This window comes from Bombina bombina, chromosome 2 (assembly GCF_027579735.1).
Source record: "Bombina bombina isolate aBomBom1 chromosome 2, aBomBom1.pri, whole genome shotgun sequence".
Classification (NCBI taxonomy): Eukaryota; Metazoa; Chordata; class Amphibia; order Anura; family Bombinatoridae; genus Bombina; species Bombina bombina.
In genome coordinates this window covers 160,632,181-160,653,773 of record NC_069500.1, presented here as the reverse complement: position 1 = coordinate 160,653,773, position 21,593 = coordinate 160,632,181, and the positions used below count along the sequence as shown (strand labels likewise).

Sequence of the window (21,593 nt, the reverse complement as noted above, 5' to 3'; positions counted from 1 at the left end):
ACGGATCGTATGGGCCGTCTGACTTCCTGAATCCACACCTGTGACGTATTGGCGTGTCTGTCGGACGACTCGTAACAGTTCCGATCTGCTGTGTCTGGCACTCCGGTTGTGCCGCTGCCCTTGTGAGTAGGTCCTTATAGTAGGGGTAACCTCTGTTGTGCTGCACCTTCACTACACCAGACGGTACTGTTCTATTTGGCGCCTCTCTGCTTCTGTTTTCTACAGGACTTTTCTTTACACCTACTTCTATCAAGTGCGCTGCCATCACCTGGGGACTCGTATTTAGCTCCACACAAGCGCACCTCTTTAGGGCTGATAAAACGTGATATATCTGAATGTTCTTATGTAGCTTTAAAATTATTAGTACATGGAATTGTGTTATCAAGAATAGAAACACAAAGTAATTTTTTTATATTAGAGACTAAAAAATATATACATTTTTCTCAAAGGTACTTTTATTTTTTATTTTTCAGCACTCACTCTTACTTTCAACACATTTCAAATATTTCTACTGTTGGCCTCTGTTTTTAAAGCTGTGTCCAATTCAGTAGCCCTTTAACACTATGGCTTGTCAAATATTAAAACAATTTTTGAAATCAGTTTATTTTATTCAGTATGAAATTGTTAATATATTTCTAGTGTACTAGTTTATGGTGAATTACAAAATCAGTATTCCATATGCTGTGGACACTTCCTCCTCACAATACAAGATAACTTTATAGTGTACAAATATGGGGTCAATGTACAAATATGGAAATGTCAAGCATAGCAGCTTTCATTATTTTATATACTAACCATATTCAGCAGTTCATTAAATGCTATCATTGCATGTAAATTAAATAAATGGAATATATATATTTTAAGCTATATATTTGAACTGCAACAGTCATTATGACATATTTGGCATCTAAGTTCATTGCATTGTAAACTTAAAATATCTGAGATATTATATGAAGTAAACAATGCATATTTTGCCTTTTCAATAAAATATTTAACATGTACATTGTTCTAAGATCTCACAAAATAAAAATATTGAAAATATACTCAGCAAATAATTCTGATTTCAGGTTGGGAGATAACTTTGGAATGTTTCTACAAAAAAAGAATGTTAGAAGAATTCCATTAAATGAGAATATATCAAGATTCCAATAAAAAATAGTGTTTTGTCATATGATAATTAGGCAATTAAAGTCATTTTGATAAATAAAGCTATTGTAAATGTGACAATCTCCTACAAATTACAAAAAATATTGAGTTGGTTAGAAGAAATATTATAAATGTGGCTCCCACAATGTTCTAATGAAATAGATATGGAATGACAGATTTGCTGCTATATACTCCAGGTTTGGTTATAGTTAGTACCACGTTGCTTTTATCTGAAAACAACAAATATCTGATTTCATGAGCATTTTGCTCCTCAAGTAAAAAGTCTTTCACAAAATTGTATTTTATTATTGCAAAACGTATTTTTCACCCAGTTGTCTGATAAGAAACTGTTTCTGACTCTCTTTTTTAGAATTCCTTTAAAAATTCTTGCAGCTGCGTTACTATTTCAGTGTCTACGGTTTCCATTAGATATCTGAATCCTTCTTCTCCCAGTAATTCCTGTTGTGCTTTCAGCTTTTCATAAACAAATGGTTGTAGTGACACAGTATGCACAGGGTCTTTCAACGCAAGCTGCAGGGTACAAAAAGAAACCACACTTAAGAATTGACAATAGAAAAAAGAATGAAAATAAAGCTAATCAGTTTTACATTTCCTATATAACTAGATGTATTGGCTAACTGTTTCCTTGCATCAAAGTATATTTCAGCAGAGAACAGAACTTAAAGGGACATGAAACCCAACATTTGTCTTTCATGATTTAGGTAGAATATACAATTTGAAACAACTTTCCAGTTTACTTCTATTATCAAATTTGCTTTATTCTCTTGGTATCATTTGTTGAAGGAGCAGCAATACACTACTGGTTTCTAAGTGAACACATGGGTGAGCCAATGATAATTGGTATATATATATGGAGCCACCAATCAGCAGCTAGAACTTAGGTTCTTCGCTGCTCCTGAGCTTACACAGATAAACCTTTTAGCAAAGGATATCAAGAGAAGGAAGCAAATTAAATAATAGAAGTAAATTGCAAAGTTGTTTAAAATTGTATTCTCTTTCTGAATCATGAACGTCTAATTATGACTTTACTGTCCCTTTAAAGAAACATACAAGTGCAAAAAAAAAATGTTTGTATGTATTAATGCACTACTGGGAGCTAGCTGAACACATCTGGTAAGCCAATGACAAGACGCATATGTGTGTAGCTACCAAACATAAGTCACAGTACTGTATTGTTGCTACAAGTCCCAGTAGTGCATTGCTGCTCTGGAGCAAACGTACTTGCAGGGGTTAAATACATAGTTATTTGCTAGAAATAGTGGACAAATAAAATGATCTAAACAATTAAATCATTTTTGTTTTGCACTTATACACACAGCACTTATACAGACATTTTTAACTACCAAAAAGTTGTTTTTTGGAGAACAATATTTAGTACAACTATTCTACACACACAACTTATAGTTTTATATATAGTTATCTTTTATTAGCATTAGGGAGTAACCACTAAGGAAATACTGTATATTTTATATTCAATTATTTTTACTGTACGAATTTTATATTCTTGTCAAGTCAAACAATAATATTTATTTGAGTACAATATGTTCAAGCTGATTAATATTACATGAAGGTGGGATGAAGAAGGAAAACTTTTTGAACCTGAAAATATTGTAATTTTTTTTTCAGGCAGAAGAAATCACGTAATTGAGCGATTATATGCAGCTGTGAAATCAAGTGGTGATGTGCAATGAAGAAATATTGATGGGGTATAGACTTTTGAAAACTGTTACCAGCATGATTTTCTAAAGTTTTTTCCCCCCATTAGATCTCATATAATTTGAAACTGAAATTGTCTTCATCTACGGATACATATGCTTTAATACCATTCAGGATCTTGTACAACAAAAAGAAGTTCAATTGCTGGACAAAACAGTTTGAATTGCCTCAGAACTTTATGTCTTTTCAAAATTGCACATCTGAAATGACTAGCAAATTGCTGGACTAGGTTAGATAGTTTCATAGTCATTATAGGCATTTAAATGATTGTATATCAGTTGCCTCCAACTGTACTCTGACAATCATCCCAGAATCCTCTTGTTTGGGCATATTATAGTTATATTAACATAACAATGTGTTGCAGCCAAGTGCTGAAGGATTTTTTTTATCACATAGTTTATAAAAAAAATAGGAAAATAAATGTAAAAATTGTACAGTCAAGCCAGGGTGTAAAGAAAAATTATCCGATTTATTTTTAAAGAAATGTTCATTGTTACAATGGTGAATATGCCAATCCTTGAAGAAAAAGAAATACAAAACTATTGGAATTGTGAATAAATAATTTGATAGGGGTATATTATAATTCTGAAAAATAGCCTATCAGTCCTATTTAAAACCAGGCTAGGTTCAAATGCGAATGTAATGTGGGCATCTGCTATTCAAAATCACATAAATAATGGTCTTATGTTGTTGCACACTTCACCAGACCTATAGGTTGTTGCAAGAAACAATATGGGCTTGCATCTTACATGTCTTCCTCAACCATATTGTGTAAACTTGCTATTCAAATAGAAGCAAATGTCTTGGCAATACAAATTTACTACAAAATTTCTCATTCTGCTTGTTGACAAAATTCCTTGGTAAGAAATGGGCAAAAGGGCCAAAACAGCAGGACAACCGCAAAAAAAATAGATTTTTCATCAGAGCACCCTAAAACAACTCTACATAGCTGAAACAAAGGTACCAAAATCTGAGTAAATGAAAAATGACCAGCTTTAATGTACTTTTTGTTTTCACAGCGGAGCTTCTTATTAGAATGCAATAGGCGTTTCCAGTGGTTATAACACCTTGGGCCTGATTATCTAAAGTTCTTCACTTTAGTGACGTCTCATCAGTACTGCAAAGTCCCTCAAAACATTTTTAGAAAGGCAAATTTTACCTTGAGAGCTGTTTATCTAGTTATGCAGCTTACTGGATTTGAAGGAAAGACACCTACATTACAACATAATGCTAAAAAAAATAAAAAAATTGAGATTTCTTGCCATGCTGGTGAGTTTTTGTTCATCAGGCTCCTAGGGCCTGATGGATAAAAACATTCCAACATTGAGAGAACACATAAAATCTTTTTTATTATATTAAATTATATCATATTAATATTATTATTAGATTGTAATATAAAATGTTTTTCTGTAATTTGATTCTGAACATATTTGGTTTTCCAATTTTGAGAATTAGAAGTGCAAGCACACTGCAGAAATCATTGAGCCGAGGAACAAGGAACAGTGGAAGAAGCATCAAGGTGAAAAGGTGCCAAAAGATGAAAAAACAATGCCTCCAAAACTGGCGGAGGGGGGGGGGGGGGACTTGTGGACTCTTTCCCACGGAAGAAAAGAAAATGATCAGGTAAGCATAATTTATATTTTTCTTCCTAATGGGAAAGAGTCCACAGCCGCATTTATTACTTATGGGAAATTTATACCCAAGCCAAAGAGGACGCAGAATGCCAAGTGGCGGACCAATGAAGGAACCTACCGAAAAACATATTGCCAGAAAACAAAATCCCGTTTCGTCCGAAAACCGGGAACAACATTATTAAAAGAAAAAACAAAAAACTACCACAGGGACGCAAAGTCACCAACAGTCCAAAGGACCTGAACAGGTACCACGAGTAGATGTAACCGAGACACAAGCCTTGAAGACTCCACTCTCAGGGTAACAACCCAGTCACAGCCCCTGAAAACAATAAGGGGACACGACTAATAGGACAGAAAGACCAACTCAGGTCTTCAAGAAGACAACCAAGATCCGCTCACTAGGCTCACCTGGACAAATGTCAGGACAGAGAAAGACAGCAGCAGAAAATGGTAAAATGACCATAGAGAAACCAAAGAATCCCAAAGACCGGCGGATGCATAAACCGCTACACAGCGTGGACGAGCAACAACCATCGAACAGAATCGCAAAGGGAAAATCCCTTACCGTAACCAAGACCCACCCCCAGGCCACAATAGACTGAGGATGTCACACAAGCTAGTAAAAACTGCCGCAGGCAGAGAAGATCGAAAAAAAGATGATCATGCTAAAAGGCGTGAGAGAGGAAGCACAGCCACCACCGGAAGGAACACAAAACATCACGCTCCTTTGCAACCTAGATGGTGTAGACCAACACAACACCCATATAGGCCGCAGAGCAACTGAACTTATCAGAGACCAATCCTCTTGACAACCGAAAAATCTCTAAGGATCCCCCATCTCCCGAGGGAGCAAAGAAACTCCTCTAACGGACCCATAAAGTTTGTTAGCAACCAAGCTGCAACAGTATCAGCAGAGCCAAACTGCAACCCACCACTCACTAGGTAGCGAAGCTAACCAACAGGCTCTTACAGCTGACATAAAGCCCCTCCCCCCCACAAGGAGAGGGAGAGAAAAACCCAGGGATAATTCCCACAAACCGGAGAACACTGATCCCAAAGGGCAAGCACACAAGGCAACATAAGTGTAGAGAAACCAGTTGGAATCTAACCTCGATCTGAAGGAGCCATAAAATGGCTAGATCTAAGTCGAGCATCTAAGACACCTAAACTATCTACCGATGAATGCACAGGCACTAAACGCCTCAAAGAGCAGAGAGGCGACAAACCCAAAAGGCACCCCCCTACAGGGGAGTCTGCCACAGGCCATAGGAGAAAGGTCAGACAGACCATCCAGAGCCCAACCAAAAAAGGAATAAGATCTATGAGAAACAGCCTCTCAAGCCTCCACAACACCAGCAGCGAGGCAACTAATGTGCAATCACCATGTGCCGAGCAAAGTTCCGCAAAATGCAGAGACCAGAAAGGGAAAGGTCAAACAGGATAGAGTCAAATCTTAGACCGAATGAGGACAATAGGGCAACTAACCCCTAAGAAAAGAAGGCCCAGAAGCCCGACCTCACTACAGGTACCCAATCTGTCAAAAATTCCAAGCTCTCCAAGGAGAACAATGGAACCCATCCTGACCAAACCCCTAACACCCAAGGGGATAATAGGGACAAGAAGAGATAGCCAGAACTTGGACTGACAGAACCCTAGACTCCCCTCCCAAACCTACGATGAGATCCGAGAAGAAGGGGTTAGATTCCACTAGTCAGAACCCGAGGCCACAAGCCCCAAAAAACCAGACCAACAAGCTGGTAGACTAACTCGTCGAGGACAAGGAAGATCTTGAACAGCAAGCACAGAACGAAACAGGATATATACTGCGATAAAACATGCAGCCCGAGTCCAAGACAAAAAACCCCGGACCAGCAGTTACGAGGCACGGGATTCCGAGGGCCGAGCTCACTTTGGTTCCTGACCCCTAAGGGGCGGCAGATACAACCCCGGAGAACACCAGGTGAGCTGCAACCCAAGATCCCATCGGAGCATCAAAAGCTCCCCGAAGCAGAGGTAGGAGTAAGTAGCCACCTCAGCATGACCCGACCGATACTAGCCACATAACGGTACCTAATCTCTAGAAGAACCACCAAGGGCAGCCCAAAAGGCCAGAATCGCACACAGCAGCAAGGACCTCACCCCTCAGGCCGTGGATGCGAAGGAACACGGTGGAACTCCACCGGCCCATGTCTCTGGAGCAGACTGACACGTCCAGCCCAAGCGCTCCTGACATCCAGGACGAAAATGTCCCGCCATCTCCGGGGGAAACAATCCACCCTGCGCGGAGGAGACATCAAAGTCAGGGTCACCTTCGAAAGCAAAAGGAGTGTGCGATTGGGAAGGTGCCTCCTGAAGAACAGAGCCCCCGGAGGCCGATGGTTCAGCAGATCCAAGTAGTAGACTTGCGACAACAGGGCCAAACAGTCCTCGTCCGAGGACGAATCATCATCTGATAAGACAATAGTCCTGGCATTAGAATCCTCCATAGCTAGGACTAATATAAACGTCAATATTGGAAAACAAAAAACAAACAACTGGCACCTGACACACAATGGCTGGGGCACTCACCACCTCATATGACCAGACCTCAGCGGAGCAAACTCTTTTCCTCCGTCGCCACTCGGTCAGGAATGCGGAAGGGGAAGAACCCTGCCTAATAGTAAACAGGCACGTCAGCAGATGCCCCACAAAATCCAAAAAGCGCACTACCGAAAGGCGACAAAACTAGGCCCACATAAAAGGATTTGCAAGATTACACAAACAGGCATAAACCCATAGTGGCCCAGAAAAAGCCACTATGCACCACATAGAGCAACGTTACTTGTCTCAGCCTCAGAGCCCGTACACACATACCCAATGCAAGTTGAATCACATAAGAAACATGATGAGAGACCCCTTTCCTGTTCACCAAACCACCCTAAGGAGGAAATATCCCTTGATTCCAAGATCTGTACTGAAGGTGCACCAGCAAGGCCCATACTATACTGTCATAATAAATCACATTACAGACAATGTAATAAAAATGAAACAATCTTACCGGAATCTACACCGTGGAACAGGAACACGGCCCTTCAAGTGTGACGAATAGTGGAAGCGCCTCCGTCATGGACTCCAGAGAAGACAGCAGGTAGTGAAGCGAAGTTCGACAATGCCAAGTGCTGAATGGAGCCGTTATAACAAGTCGGGATGGTGTCGCTGGGGAAGCTCCCACTGCATCTCCGGACTCTAACTTTCGCCCAGGCCCTCCACAAGAGGCTAACATGACTACTTAAAACTCCTGTCCCATGTCGAAGGGTAGCACCCTCCATAAGAGACATATTAAAATTAAATAAAAGTAGAACAAATGGAAAAAAATAAAATAAAACAAACTTCTGACATTTCTCTGCCAACCTCCTGGGACGAAAGGCAAAGAATGACTGGGGGATAGGGGAAGTGGGAGAAGTATTTAAGCCTTTGGTTGGTGGGTCTTGCCTCCTCCTGGTGGCCAGGTTCCTATTTTTCCATTAATAATGGATGCGGCTGTGGACTCTTTCCCATTAGGAAGAAAATTACATTTTCAAGCCTTGTCTAATCCAGTAACCAGTCTAGTTTGGCTCCTCCAAATAAGGTAAGTGGTGTTTGACCTTGAAAACAAAATGTATGCTTACCTTATAAATTATTTATTTCATGATGGTGAGAGTCCGCAAGTCCCCATGTTTGGGAATATTTCCCTCCTGACCATTAGGAGGAGGCAAAAGACACCCCATAACACTAGAGCTTTAAATCCCTCCCACTTCATGATCCTCAATCATACATATAGCCATGTAGATGAAGAAAAAAAACAGAAAAGATAAAGCAGGGCAAAAACAAGTACTGCCACCTAAACAAAAAGAAAGGACAGTGCTTGTGGACTCCCACCATCATGAAAGAAATTAATTTATAAAGTAAGCATACATTTTGTTTTCTTTCATGAGATGGTGAGAGTCCACAAGTCATCACATGTCAGAATCAATACCCAAGCAATGGAGTCCACAAGACCATCGTGAAATGGGGGGGACAAACAGGGAACGCAGGACGTTGCTAATCAAGGACTACACTTTCACCTGACTCCTCATCAAAGAAACAAAAGAAAATGACTAAGGATTATGGGAAGCATGTGCGCCTTAACTCCCTGGGTGCCTCCTCCTAGTGGTCATAGGGGGGAATATTCCCACATGTGATGACTTAGGGACTCTAACCACCTGGTGAAAGAAAATCAGTTGCAGCAAAAAATGTGTTCATATAGAAAGTCTTTATATCTGACTGGTATATTAATTTATTGTGAGACTACAGAAAAGTCTGGTTTACAAACATTATGGAAAGTAGTATAGGAGCTTATTAAATATACTAAACTGCTAGTGTTATTACCCAACCTTCATTGTTTGTATGTACATATTGCAGAAAAGCAAGACAAATGTTTAAAAAAATTAGTACTAGAGTTAGAAAATGCAGTAATATGAACAGTTAAGTATCTACCTGTGATTCTGACTGCTGTAGAAATACTAATTACCCAACACCTGCTTTTAGCCACAAACTGATTTTTTTTTTATGACTATTAAAAAAAGTGGTTATGCTATTTTGGAATCTTTGTTTTACTAGAACAATATGCCGTTTCTTTGCATGCATAAAGTAACCTGAAAGAAAAATCTGTATTCAGCATTTAACTGAAGAAAGAAATTACTATTTAGCCATAAGATATCTTTCTGCCTTCATCAACTTTACTTGTAATTCATTATTACAATATGAATATCCCTGACCTTATTAAAAGATAACATTATTGAACTGTTGTAATAATTTGAATTAACAGAACACTGCATTTAAAGTGATATGAAATCCAAATGTTTTCTTTCATGATTCAGATAGAGCATGCAATTTTAAGCAATTTTCTAATTTACACCTATTATTGTTATTTGTTCTCTTGGTATCTTTATTTGAAAAAGCAGAAATGTAAGCTTAAAGGGACACTGAACCCAAATTTTTTCTTTCGTGATTCAGATAGAGCATGACATTTTAAGCAACTTTCTAATTTACTCCTATTATCAAATTTTCTTCATTCTCTTGGTATCTTTATTTGAAATGCAACAATGTAAGTTTAGATGCCGGCCCATTTTTGGTGAACAACCTGGGTTGTTCTTGCTGATTGGTGGATAAATTCATCCACCAATAAAAAAGTGCTGTCCAGAGTCCTGAACTAATAAAATAGCTAGGATGCCTTCTTTTTCAAATAAAGATAGCAAGAGAACGAAGAAAAATTGATAATAGGAGTAAATTAGAAAGTTGCTTAAAATTGTATGCTCTATCTGAATCACGAAAGAAACATTTTGGGTTCAGTGTCCCTTTAAGAACCGAACCATTTTTGGTTCAGCACCCTGGATAGTGCTTGATGATTGGTGGCTAGATTTAGCCACCAATCATTAAACTCTACACAGGTGCTGAACCAAAAACAGGCCGTCTCTAAGCTTACATTCCTGCTTTTCAAATAAAGAAGAAGAAGACAAATTCATAATAGGTGTAAATTAGAAAGTTGCCTGAAATAGCATGCTCTATCTAAATCAAGAAAAAATGTGGGTTTCATGTTCTTTTAAACAATGCGCAACACAACAAAAGATAATATACCTTAAAAAAAAAAAAAGTTTAAGCACAGAAGAAAAATATTTTTTTTGTCTCCAAAACAGTTATCAAATAACATTATAATGATTGCTCAAACATCAAACATTGCAACTCTCTCACTCCTGACATTTCTAGTTGGTTTACATTATGAGATTGCTGTAATAAGCATCTTGTTTTCTCATTATTTTATACCCAGTGTCTCATGACAATTATTCAGATCAATGTTATAGATTTACAAGAGAATCCGTGTGTACAATGTTCAGTATTTCCATCTATATCTGACTGACCACCCCTTCGATTTACTGTTTGAGCCATTGTCTAGTTGAGCATTTTCATTACAAGTGAGAAATATATTGTATTTCCGCTATAAAATCATACTCATATTATTCATTAAAGGGACATGAAAGTTAAAACTAAGCTTTAATGAGACAGACAGAGCATGCAATTTTGAGAGACATTTTCAGTTAATTTCTATTATAAATTGTTATTTTATTCTCTTGGCGTTCTTTGCTCACAAGCATATCTAGGTAGCCTCAGAAACAAGGCACTATTGGGAGCTAGCTACACATGTGTCCCATTTGCTTTATCAGATGTGTTCCCAGTTTAACTGTGTTTCACCCATTTGCAGGGGTTAAATAGATTAAATACATACATGTATATGAGTGCAATAATAACATGTCCACTTGAATTTATCAGTCCATTACACGTATTTACAGTTACATTGTAGTATGTGTTAAAAATTAAGTCTATTAATCCAAAAGGAAGCAAAGAATACCCAAAACTAAAGTGTTTTCCAATAGAAATAGAAAAAGGGGGGGGGGGGGTCAGGGGCTCCCATCATAATGAAATAAATGAATTTATCAGGTAAGAAAAAATGTATTTATTTATTTCATCAGATGGTGAAAGTCCGCACGATAGCCCATATGAAGATCTAGGTAACTGCCGTAAGCTTTCTGACCCTTGCAAAGTCCAGAAAATGAAAAAATAAAGAGGAAAGGCTAAAGTCCTTTGTTGCTTTCAGATAAAATGTTCATGCTCTCACAATATCCAGGTTGCACATTTTTTAGAAGCTGGACATAAAGAGGGAAACACAATTTCCTGATTAATATTATCCGAAGATATTACTTAAAAGGACAGTGTACGCCAGAATTGTTGTTATTGTTTAAAAGGAGAGATAACCCCTTTATTATCAAATTCCTCAGTTTTGCATAACGAACATGTCTATGTTAATTTATTTTTATTAATATATTTTTATTGAGGTTCGACATGTCAACAGAGTTTATACAGAGATATTATTTTCAGGTGTACAATCAGTATAAAATAAACAAGATGAACATAACATAATTATATGACACTGATCAGGACTATCACTAAACATAATATTTGCCAGACTATACGCCCTCCAAATATTATATGAGGCCACTTTTGTACCTTGCGGTACTATATACAATGTAAAGTCACAAAAGGCAACTATGAACTAAAGGCAACCACTCTTGGGCCCCCAGTATTGAACCTAAAATACCCCCAGAAATTATGCTTACCTGACAGGAAGAGTCCACAGCTGCATTCATTACTTTTGGGAAATACAGAACCTGGCCACCAGGAGGAGGCAAAGATACCAAAGCCAAAGGCTTAAATACCTCCCCCACTTTCCTCATCCCCCAGTCATTCTGCCAAGAGAACAAGGAGAAATATCAGGGTAAAAAAAGGTGCCAGAAGAACAAAAAATTACCGCCACCTCATAGATAAAAACATGGGCGACAGCTGTGGACTCTTCTCGTCAGAGGAAAAGAAAATTATCAGGTAAGCATAATTTATGTTTTTCTTCTTAAACGGGAAGAGTCCACAGCTGCATTCATTACTTTTGGGAAAACAATACCCAAGCTGGAGGACACTGAATGCAAACAAAGGGTAGGTACAAAATGCGGCCCCTTCGAATTACCCGACACCCACAACACTTGTGAAAACCCGAGGCCCAGGTAACTGCACATTAGTTACACCGCCAGCGAAGCCAAACTAGAGAACCCTCAGTCCCAGAGTCCGTCGAGCCCAAACAGCCTCCGAGGAATCAGCTCCGCGGGTCACGACTCCCATGAAGGTACCCGGCCAAAAGACGAGGACCGCTATCTGCCCCCAAAAAGGAGAACAGAAAAATCCAAAGGATCATTCCACATGGCTCAACAAACATAGTACAACCCAAGGCTGTCTTATGATCGTAGCGCCCAGGGAGACAAACTCCCTAGAAACACAAGGACCGAATAAAAAGAGATCCATACACAGTGAAATACGTCCCAAAAAGGACATGAGGAACACTCACATCCCTGATCCAGTCACATATCCTAAGGTACACCAGAAAAAAACATAATTTATGTAAGAAGTTACCTGATAAATTCATTTCTTTCATATTGGCAAGAGTCCATGAGCTAGTGACGTATGGGCTATACAATACTACCAGGAGGGGCAAAGTTTCCCAAACCTCAAAATGCCTATAAATACACCCCTCACCACACCCACAATTCAGTTTAATGAATAGCCAAGAAGTGGGGTGATAAAGAAAGGAGTAAAAAGCATCAACAAAGGAATTTGGAAATAATTGTGTTTTATACAAAAAAATCATAACCAGCATAAAAACAGGGGGTGGGCCTCATGGACTCTTGCCAATATGAAAGAAATGAATTTATCAGGTAAGTTCTTACATAAATTATGTTTTCTTTTATGTAATTGGCAAGAGTCCATAAGCTAGTGACGTATGGGATAGCAATACCCAAGATGTGGAACTCCACGCAAGAGTCACTAGAAAGGGAGGGATAAAAATAAAAACAGCCATTTCGCTGAAACAAATTAATCCACAACCCAAATATAAGTTTATTCTCAAAAAATAAAAATAAAAACTTAAATCATAAGCAGAAGAATCAAACTGAAACAGCTACCTGAAGAACTTTCCTAACAAAAACTGCTTCCCAAGAAGGAAATACATCAAAATGGTAGAATTTAGTAAATGTATGCAAAGAAGACCAAGTTGCTGCTTTGCAAATCTGATCAACTGAAGCTTCATTCTTAAAAGCCCAAGAAATGGAAACTGATCTAGTAGAATGATTTGTAATTCTCTGAGACGGGGCTTTACCCAACTCCAAATAAGCTTGATGAATCAAAAGCTTTAACCACGATGCCAAAGAAACGGCAGAAGCCTTCTGACCTTTCCTGGAACCAGAAAAGATAACAAATAGACTAGAAGACTTCCTGAAATCTTTAGTGGCTTCAACATAATATTTCAGAGCTCTCACCACATCCAAAGAATGTAAAGATCTATCCAAAGAATTCTTAGGATTAGGACACAAAGAAGGGACAACAATTTCTCTATTAATGTTGTTAGAATACACAACCTTAGGTAAGAATTTAAATGAAGTCAGCAAAACTGCCTTATCCTGATGAAAAATCAGAATAGGAGAATCACAAGAAAGAGCAGATAATTCAGAAAATCTTCTAGCAAATGGCCAAAAGGAACAACACTTTCCAAGAAATTAGTTTAATGTCCAAAGAATGCATAGGTTCAAATGGAGGAGCCTGTAAAGCCTTCAAAACCAAATTAAGACTCCAAGGAGGAGAGATTGATTTAATGACAGGCTTGATACGAACCAAAGCTTGTACAAAACAATGAATATCAGAAAGTTTAGCAATTTTCCTGTGGAAGAGCAGAGATTTGTCCTTTCAAGGACAAACCTTTATCCAAACCATCCTGAAGAAACTGTAAAATTCTAGGAATTCTAAAAGAATGCCAAGAGAATTTATGAGAAGAACACCATGAAATTTAAGTCTTCCAAACTCGATAATAAATCTTTCTAGAAACAGATTTACGAGCCTGCAACATAGAATTAATCACTGAGTCAGAGAAACCTCTATGACTAAGTACTAAGCGTTCAATTTCCATACCTTCAAATTTAATGATTTGAGATCCTGATGGAAAAACGGACCTTGAGATAGAAGGTCTGGCCTTAATGGAAGTGGCCAAGGTTGGCAACTGGACATCTGAACAAGATCCGCATACCAAAACCTGCAAGACCATGCGGGAGCCACCAGCAGCACAAACGATTGCTCCATGATGATCTTGGAGATCACTCTTGGAAGGCGGAAAAATATAAGCAGGTTGATAACACCACGGAAGTGTCCATGCATCCACTGCTTCCGCCTGAGGATCCCTGGACCTGGACAGATACTTGGGAAATTTTTTGTTTATATGAGATGACATCAGATCTATTTCTGGAAGCCCCCACATCTGAACAATTTGAGAAAATGCATCTGGGTGGAGTGACCATTCTCCCGGATGTAAAGTCTGACTACTGAGATAATCCGCTTCCCAATTGTCTATACCTGGGATATGAGCCGCAGAAATTAGACAGGAGCTTGATTCCGCCCAAACAAGTATCCGAGATATTTCTTTCATAGCTCGATGATTGTGAGTCCCACCCTGATGATTGACATATGCCACAGTTGTGATATTGTCTGTCTGAAAACAAAAAAACGGTTCTCTCTTCAACAGAGGCCAAAACTGAAGGGCCCTGAGAATTGCCAAGTGCCAAAATATTGATTGGTAATCTCGCCTCTTGAGATTTCCAAACCCCTTGTGCGGTCAGAGATCCCCAAACAGCTCCCCAACCTGAAAGACTCACATCTGTTGTGATCACAGTCCAGGATGAACAAAAGAGGCCCCTAGAATTATACGATGGTGATCTAACCACCAAGTCAGAGAAAGTCGAACATTGGGATTTAAGGATATTAATTGTGATATCCTTGTATAATCCCTGCACCATAATTCCATGCACATAGCTACTGAAGGGAATGACTGAGACTGAAGGTTCTGACAGGCTGCAACCAATTTCAAATGTCTCTTGTCTGTTAGAGACAAAGTCATGTACACTGAATCTATCTGGAAACCTAAAAAAGGTTACCTTTGTCTAAGGAATCAAATAACTTTTTGGTAAATTGATCCTCCAACCATGTCTTTGAAGAAACAATACTAGTTGATTTGTGTGAGATTCTGCAGAACGTAAAGACTGAGCGAGTACCAAGATATCGTCCAAATAAGGAAACACCGCAATACCCCGCTCTCTGATTACAGAGAGTAGGGCACCGAGATCCTTTGAAAAGATTCTTGGAGTTGTCGCTAGGCCAAAAGGAAGAGCAACAAATTGGTAATGCTTGTCTAGAAAAGAGAATCTCAGGAACTGATAGTGATCCGGATCAATCGGAATATGAAGATATGCATCCTGTAAGTCTATTGTGGACATATAAATGCCCTTGCTGAACAAAAGGCAGAAAAGTCCTTATAGTCACCATCTTGAAAGATGGTACTCTTACATATTGATTCAAAATCTTTAGATCCAAAACTGGTCTGAATGAATTTTCTTTCTTTGGGACAATGAATAGATTTGAATAAAACCCCAGACCCTGTTCCTGAAATGGAACTGGCATGATTACCCCTGATAACTCCAGGTCTGAAACACACTTCAGGAAAGCCTGAGCCTTTACTGGGTTCGCTGGAATGCGTGAGAGAAAAAATCTTCTCACAGGCGGTCTTACTCTGAATCCTATTCTGTACCCCTGAGAGACAATACTCTGAATCCAATGATTTTAGACCAAATTGATCCAAACATCTTTGAAAAATTTTAATCTGCCCCCTACCAGCTGAGCTGGAATGAGGGCCGCACCTTCATGCGGACTTGGGGGCTGGCTTTGATCTCTTAAATGGCTTGGATTTATTCCAATTTGAGGAAGGCTTCCAATTGGAAACAGATTCTTTTGGGGAAGGATTAAATTTATTTTCCTTATTATGTTGAAAGGAACGAAAACGGTTAGAAGCTTTAGATTTACCCTTAGGTTTTTTATCCTGAGGCAAAAAAACTCCCTTCCCCCCAGTGACAGTTGAAATTATTGAATCCAACTGAGAACCAAATAATTTATTACCTTGGAAAGAAAGAGATAGCAATCTGGACTTAGAATCATATCATTCCAAGATTTGAGCCACAAAGCTCTTCTAGCTAAAATAGCTAAAGACATATATCTAACATCAATTTTGATGATATCAAAAATGGCATCACAAATTAAATTATTAGCATGTTGAATCAACTTAACAATGCTAGACAAATCATGATCTGATACTTGTTGCGCTAAAGTTTCCAACCAAAAAGTTGAAGCAGCCAAAGAAATTGCAGGCCTAAGAAGATGATCTGAATATAAATAAGCTTTCCTTAGATAAGATTTAATTTTCCTATCTAAAGGATCTTTAAAAGAAGTACTATCCTCCGTAGGAATAGTAGTACGTTTAGCAAGAGTAGAGATAGCCCCATCAACTTTGGGGATCTTTTCCCAAAACTCCAATCTAACTGCTGGCAAAGGATACAATTTTTTAAACCTTGAAGAAGGAATAAAAGAAGTACCAGGCCTATTCCATTCATTAGAAATCATATCAGAAATAGCATCAGGAACTGGAAAAACCTCTGGAATAACCACAGGAGGTTCATAAACAGAATTTAAATGTTTACTAGTTTTAATATCAAGGGGACTAGTTTCCTCCATATCCAATGTAATCAACGCTTCTTTTAATAAAGAATGAATATACTCCATTTTAAATAAATAAGATGATTTGTCAGTGTCAATATCTGAGGCAGGATCTTCTGAATCGGATAGAGCCTCATCAGAGAAGGATAAATCAGTATGTTGCCGGTCATTTGAAATTTCATCAACTCAATGAGAAGTTTTAAAAGACCTTTTACGTTTATTAGAAGGCAGAATAGCAGACAAAGCCGTCTGAATAGAATCAGAAATTAATTATTTTAAATTTACAGGTATATCTTGTGCATTAGATGTTGAGGGAACAGCAACAGGTAATGAACTACTACTGATGGATACATTTTCTGCATGTAAAAGTTTATCATGACAATTACAAACCACAGCTGGAGGTATAATCTCCACAACAAATGCACTTAGCTTTGGTAGAACTGTTATCAGGCAGCAGGGATCCAACAGTGAATTCTGAGACAGGATCAGATTGAGACATCTTGCAAATGTAAGAGAAAAAAACAACATATAAAGCAAAATTATCAAATTCCTTATATGGCAGTTTCAGAATTGGGAAAAAATGCAAACAGCATAGCCCTCTGACATAGAAAAAGGCAAGAGGCAAATAGGAATTGGGTCTTAAATAACATCCGGAAACGATACACTTGCATCATAGATGACGCAACCTTGTGAAGGACTCGGCGTCAACTAAGATGCCGGAAATGACGAATTTGCGTCAACAAACGTAACTTTGCGCCAAAAGATCTTGCGCCAAAAATGACGCAATAAACTTTGGCATTTTGCGCCCTCGCAAGCCCAATTCTGCCTGTGAATTTAAAAGACAGTCAATTTGAAAAAAAAGACTATACCCCAGGTAAGAAATACATTTTCATAAAAAGGCATTTCCCAGATATGAAACTGACAGTCTGCAATAGGAAATATACTGAAAACCTGAATCATGGCAAATATAAGTACAATACATATATTTAGAACTTTATATAAATACATAAAGTGCCAAACCATAGCTGAGCATGTCTTAAGTAATGAAAACATACTTACCAAAAGACACCCATCCACATATAGCAGATAGCCAAACCAGTACTGAAACGGTTATCAGTAGAGGTAATGGAATATGAGAGTATATCGTCGATCTGAAAAGGGAGGTAGGATATGAATCTCTACGACCGATAACAGAGAACCTATAAAATAGATCCCCTTGAGGAAAACAATTGCATTCAATAGGTGATACTCCCTTCACATCCCTCTGACATTCACTGTACTCTGAGAGGAATTGGGCTTCAAAATGCTGAGAAGCGCATATCAACGTAGAAATCTTAGCACAAACTTACTTCACCACCTCCATAGGAGGCAAAGTTTGTAAAACTGAATTGTGGGTGTGGTGAGGGGTGTATTTATAGGCATTTTGAGGTTTGGGAAACTTTGCCCCTCCTGGTAGGATTGTATATCCCATACGTCACTAGCTCATGGACTCTTGCCAATTACATGAAAGAAACAAGAGTTCCCTGTTGCCTTGTATCAAAACGAAACCTGCAGGCAAGGCCAGCAGAGACAGCGGCAAAAGGATAACTATGTCAGCAGCTAGGAAGGAGCTCTCCAAGAGAACACCAAACCGTCTGAACAGGAACTCTCAATGACCAGCTTCTAGGTAGGAAAGCTGACTCAGCCATCGCGAAACCCAAACTACCAAAAGGCGTTGTTAGCCTGCTATAGCTCACCAAAAGGCAAAGAATGACTGGGGGATGAGGGAAGTTGGGGAGGTATTTAAGCCTTCGGCTAGGGTGTCTTTCCCTCCTCCTGGTGGCCAGGTTCTGTATTTCCCAAAAGTAATGAATGTAGCTGTGAACTCTTCCCGTTTAAGAAGACATTTTTTTTTATTTTATAGCACATACAATACAGTTAACCTATGTTGTAAATCATCATGACTTATATATAGGGAATCCCCAGAGGGAAAACAATGGACCCTGAACTCCCAATTATAACAATAGGGTGATGTGATAGGGGGCATATAACATAAATAGAACATTTAGGGCCACTCTTGGATCCTTAGGACTGTAGTTGTATCAACTATATGTATAAATCTAAACAATGTAAACCAAGTAACTTTAGTGCAAGGAATATAATACTGTGTTAGCATGAAAATTTATACTTAGCCAATTGGAGGAGTGGAAGATGTAATTGTGATTTTTCATTATAGAGTTATGTCTTCTAAAGGCACAGTATAAGATGAGTCAGGTAACCCTTTCTCCAAAACAGGATGAGAATGGAAGTCTTAAGTCAGTGGTTGTGTGATATTTCAGTATAATTATGAGAGGGAATTAGGGATCAAATGTATTCCCAAGATAGGGTCTAATATAATATATTACTACAGATAATAATATAGACATTGTTTATCCCACATACCTCTAGGAGGAGGCAAATTGTATATCACTAATCTTGGGGTAATTTTAATATTAATATACATTTTACCTTGGTGATAACCTTGTATCTAAGCCTCTACAGACTGCCTGCCCCTTATCTTGGTGCTTTTGAGAGACTTGCATTATAGCCAAATGACACATATGACACACATGAACTAGTGTTGTCTAGCTGTGAAAAACTGTCAAAATGCACTGAGATAAGAGCCTTCAAGGGCTTAGAAATTAGCATACAAGCCTACCTAGGTTTAGCTTTCAACAAAGAATACCAAGAGAACAAAGGAAATCTGATGATAAAAGTAAATTGGAAAGTCGTATAAAATGACATGCCCTATCTGAATCATTAAAGAATTACAAGATAGAGCTAAAAGCTGAGAAACTCTCCTGGCTAAAGAAATGACCAACAGAAACAGAATCTTTCAGGATAACAGCTGAAGGTCTAGACCATGCATAGATTTATAAAATAGATTAAGATTCCACAGAGGAGAAGGTGATTTAACAACCGGCTTGATGCAGGTCAAGGCCTGAACAAAGTAATAACTATCAGAAAGCTTGTCTTATGATACAAATATATAAGGCTGATATCTGATCCTTTAAGAGAACTGGATGATAAGCCATTTTCTCCAAACTGTCCTGAAAAAAAACTGTACAACTAATAGAATGCAAAGGGAATTCCATTGGTATTCCTGAGCACCACAAGAGTATTCAGCATTAGATGACAGCACTATTTCCTGCCTTGTACCTACCTAGGTATCTCTTCAACAAAAGAATAACTCCCAACATTTGTGGCTGGGTATCAGGGACTCAGGAGGATGATGGAGGCCTGTTTCCATTTTGTGGGTGGAGCTGCGTCGGGAGGGGTGGGATCATGGATTGTTAACGGGTGTGATGGTAAGTGTGTCTGGGTGGTCAGTGGGTCTCTCTGGGTAGTTTGTGGGTGTGTCTGTGTGCTCTGTGGGTGGGTCTAAGTGAAATTCTGCAAATATGGACATATGAGCTCAGAATCAGGGACTGTCCATTTCAAATAGAGACAGTTGGAAAAAGTAAATTAAAAACCTTTTTTAAAATGGTATGCTTTGTCTGAATCACAAAAGAAAATGTTGGGTTTCCATATCCCTTTAAAGTGAAAGTAAATTTTCCAAGGTTGCTAACCATAATTACATGTAAGCTTAAAAATCAATATGACTTTCATTCATCAATTTTTTGTTAATTTTGTGCAAACTAAGTTTTACCTGATATAAAATACTAATATTGGCTTTGTTAATAACAACCCGTTTTTGGCTCTGTTTCCTACTTCCTGATCACGTTTTTGTGTTTGCCAATTGAAATTCTGGCTGTTAGGCGGCCGTGAAACTACGTCATCGCCCTATTGTCGGATCTGTGCATGCGTTACATCTACTCTGTTGACTTTCTATTACAATACTTGTGGCCGATTCGCGCATGCGCACATCATTTTGGATTGAATGGGCATAAACGTCATCAGATTTCAGTCACTAATTGAGAAGCTGCTGCTTCTTTCTTTGTCAAATCGCATAGTAATTAAAGAATACAATATTGTGACTCATTCATTACTATGTTGCGAACACATGCATAGCGGTTCCGGTCGTTAAATTGCGCATGCGCAATGGTAAGGCTCCTTGTGAACGCGCATCTCTGATACGTATAGAGCGGGTGGGACCGCTCTATATGTAAACACTAAAAAATAAAGGAAGTTGAAGATGGGAGGAGTCCACAGGAAAACGGTACAATTATAATGTAATTAAAAAAAGGCAGAAATCAATGTTTTTATTATAAAAAAATATAGCGATTTTGTTACTGTACATGGAGAGAATAATGTAGTAGGTACCAAATTTACTTTGACTTTAAGTCTAAAATAATAAACATATATAAAAATACACAGAATATCTATGCAACAACAACAACAACAAATATCACCAGTACATACTGTATAGCTGTGGATAAAACAGATAAAGTAATGTAACATTATAGGAATGTCAAAGCAGCCAATTTTATATGTGTTATATTTTTGAAAATACAGGCAGGGGGAAAAGGCTCTCTTCTCTCTGCAACTGCGAAAATATATAAATACATTTAATAAATAAGAAATCCATTTAAAACAAGTGAATGCACATGCAGAAAAACTGTATGCATAACACTTTAATTCATTGTTTTTCAGAGTTTGATATAACATTATTTAAATCATCATAACCAGACAATATCTACAGATTCCTAGACATTGAAGACAAACAACACAGATAAATGTCAGACCACAGCAACATGCAGAATGAAAATGATCAGTGTATTGTAAAGATGGATAGGTCTAGGCCAATGGTTCAAGTTTAGTTTTTGTTAGTACAGATAAAGGAAATGATAACAGACATATTGGGCTCCATTTATCAATCATTTGGGGAATTCCCCTTTCTGTTCTCCTATCAGTTCTCCACAGCTCTCCTTAGGA

The 21,593-nt window shown here is 38.3% G+C and overlaps 1 protein-coding gene across 1 annotated transcript in view; it reads right to left on the bottom strand.

The window, feature by feature from the left end:
• Positions 1-437: 437 nt before the first annotated feature.
• IPO11 (importin 11) overlaps positions 438-21,593 on the bottom strand; it is a 950,863-nt gene continuing 929,707 nt past the window's right edge. The window contains exon 30 of the mRNA XM_053701321.1: positions 438-1,677. Within this exon, the coding sequence (XP_053557296.1) occupies positions 1,513-1,677 (165 nt within the window). The 3' untranslated portion in view covers positions 438-1,512. The remainder of the gene's footprint in view (positions 1,678-21,593) is intronic.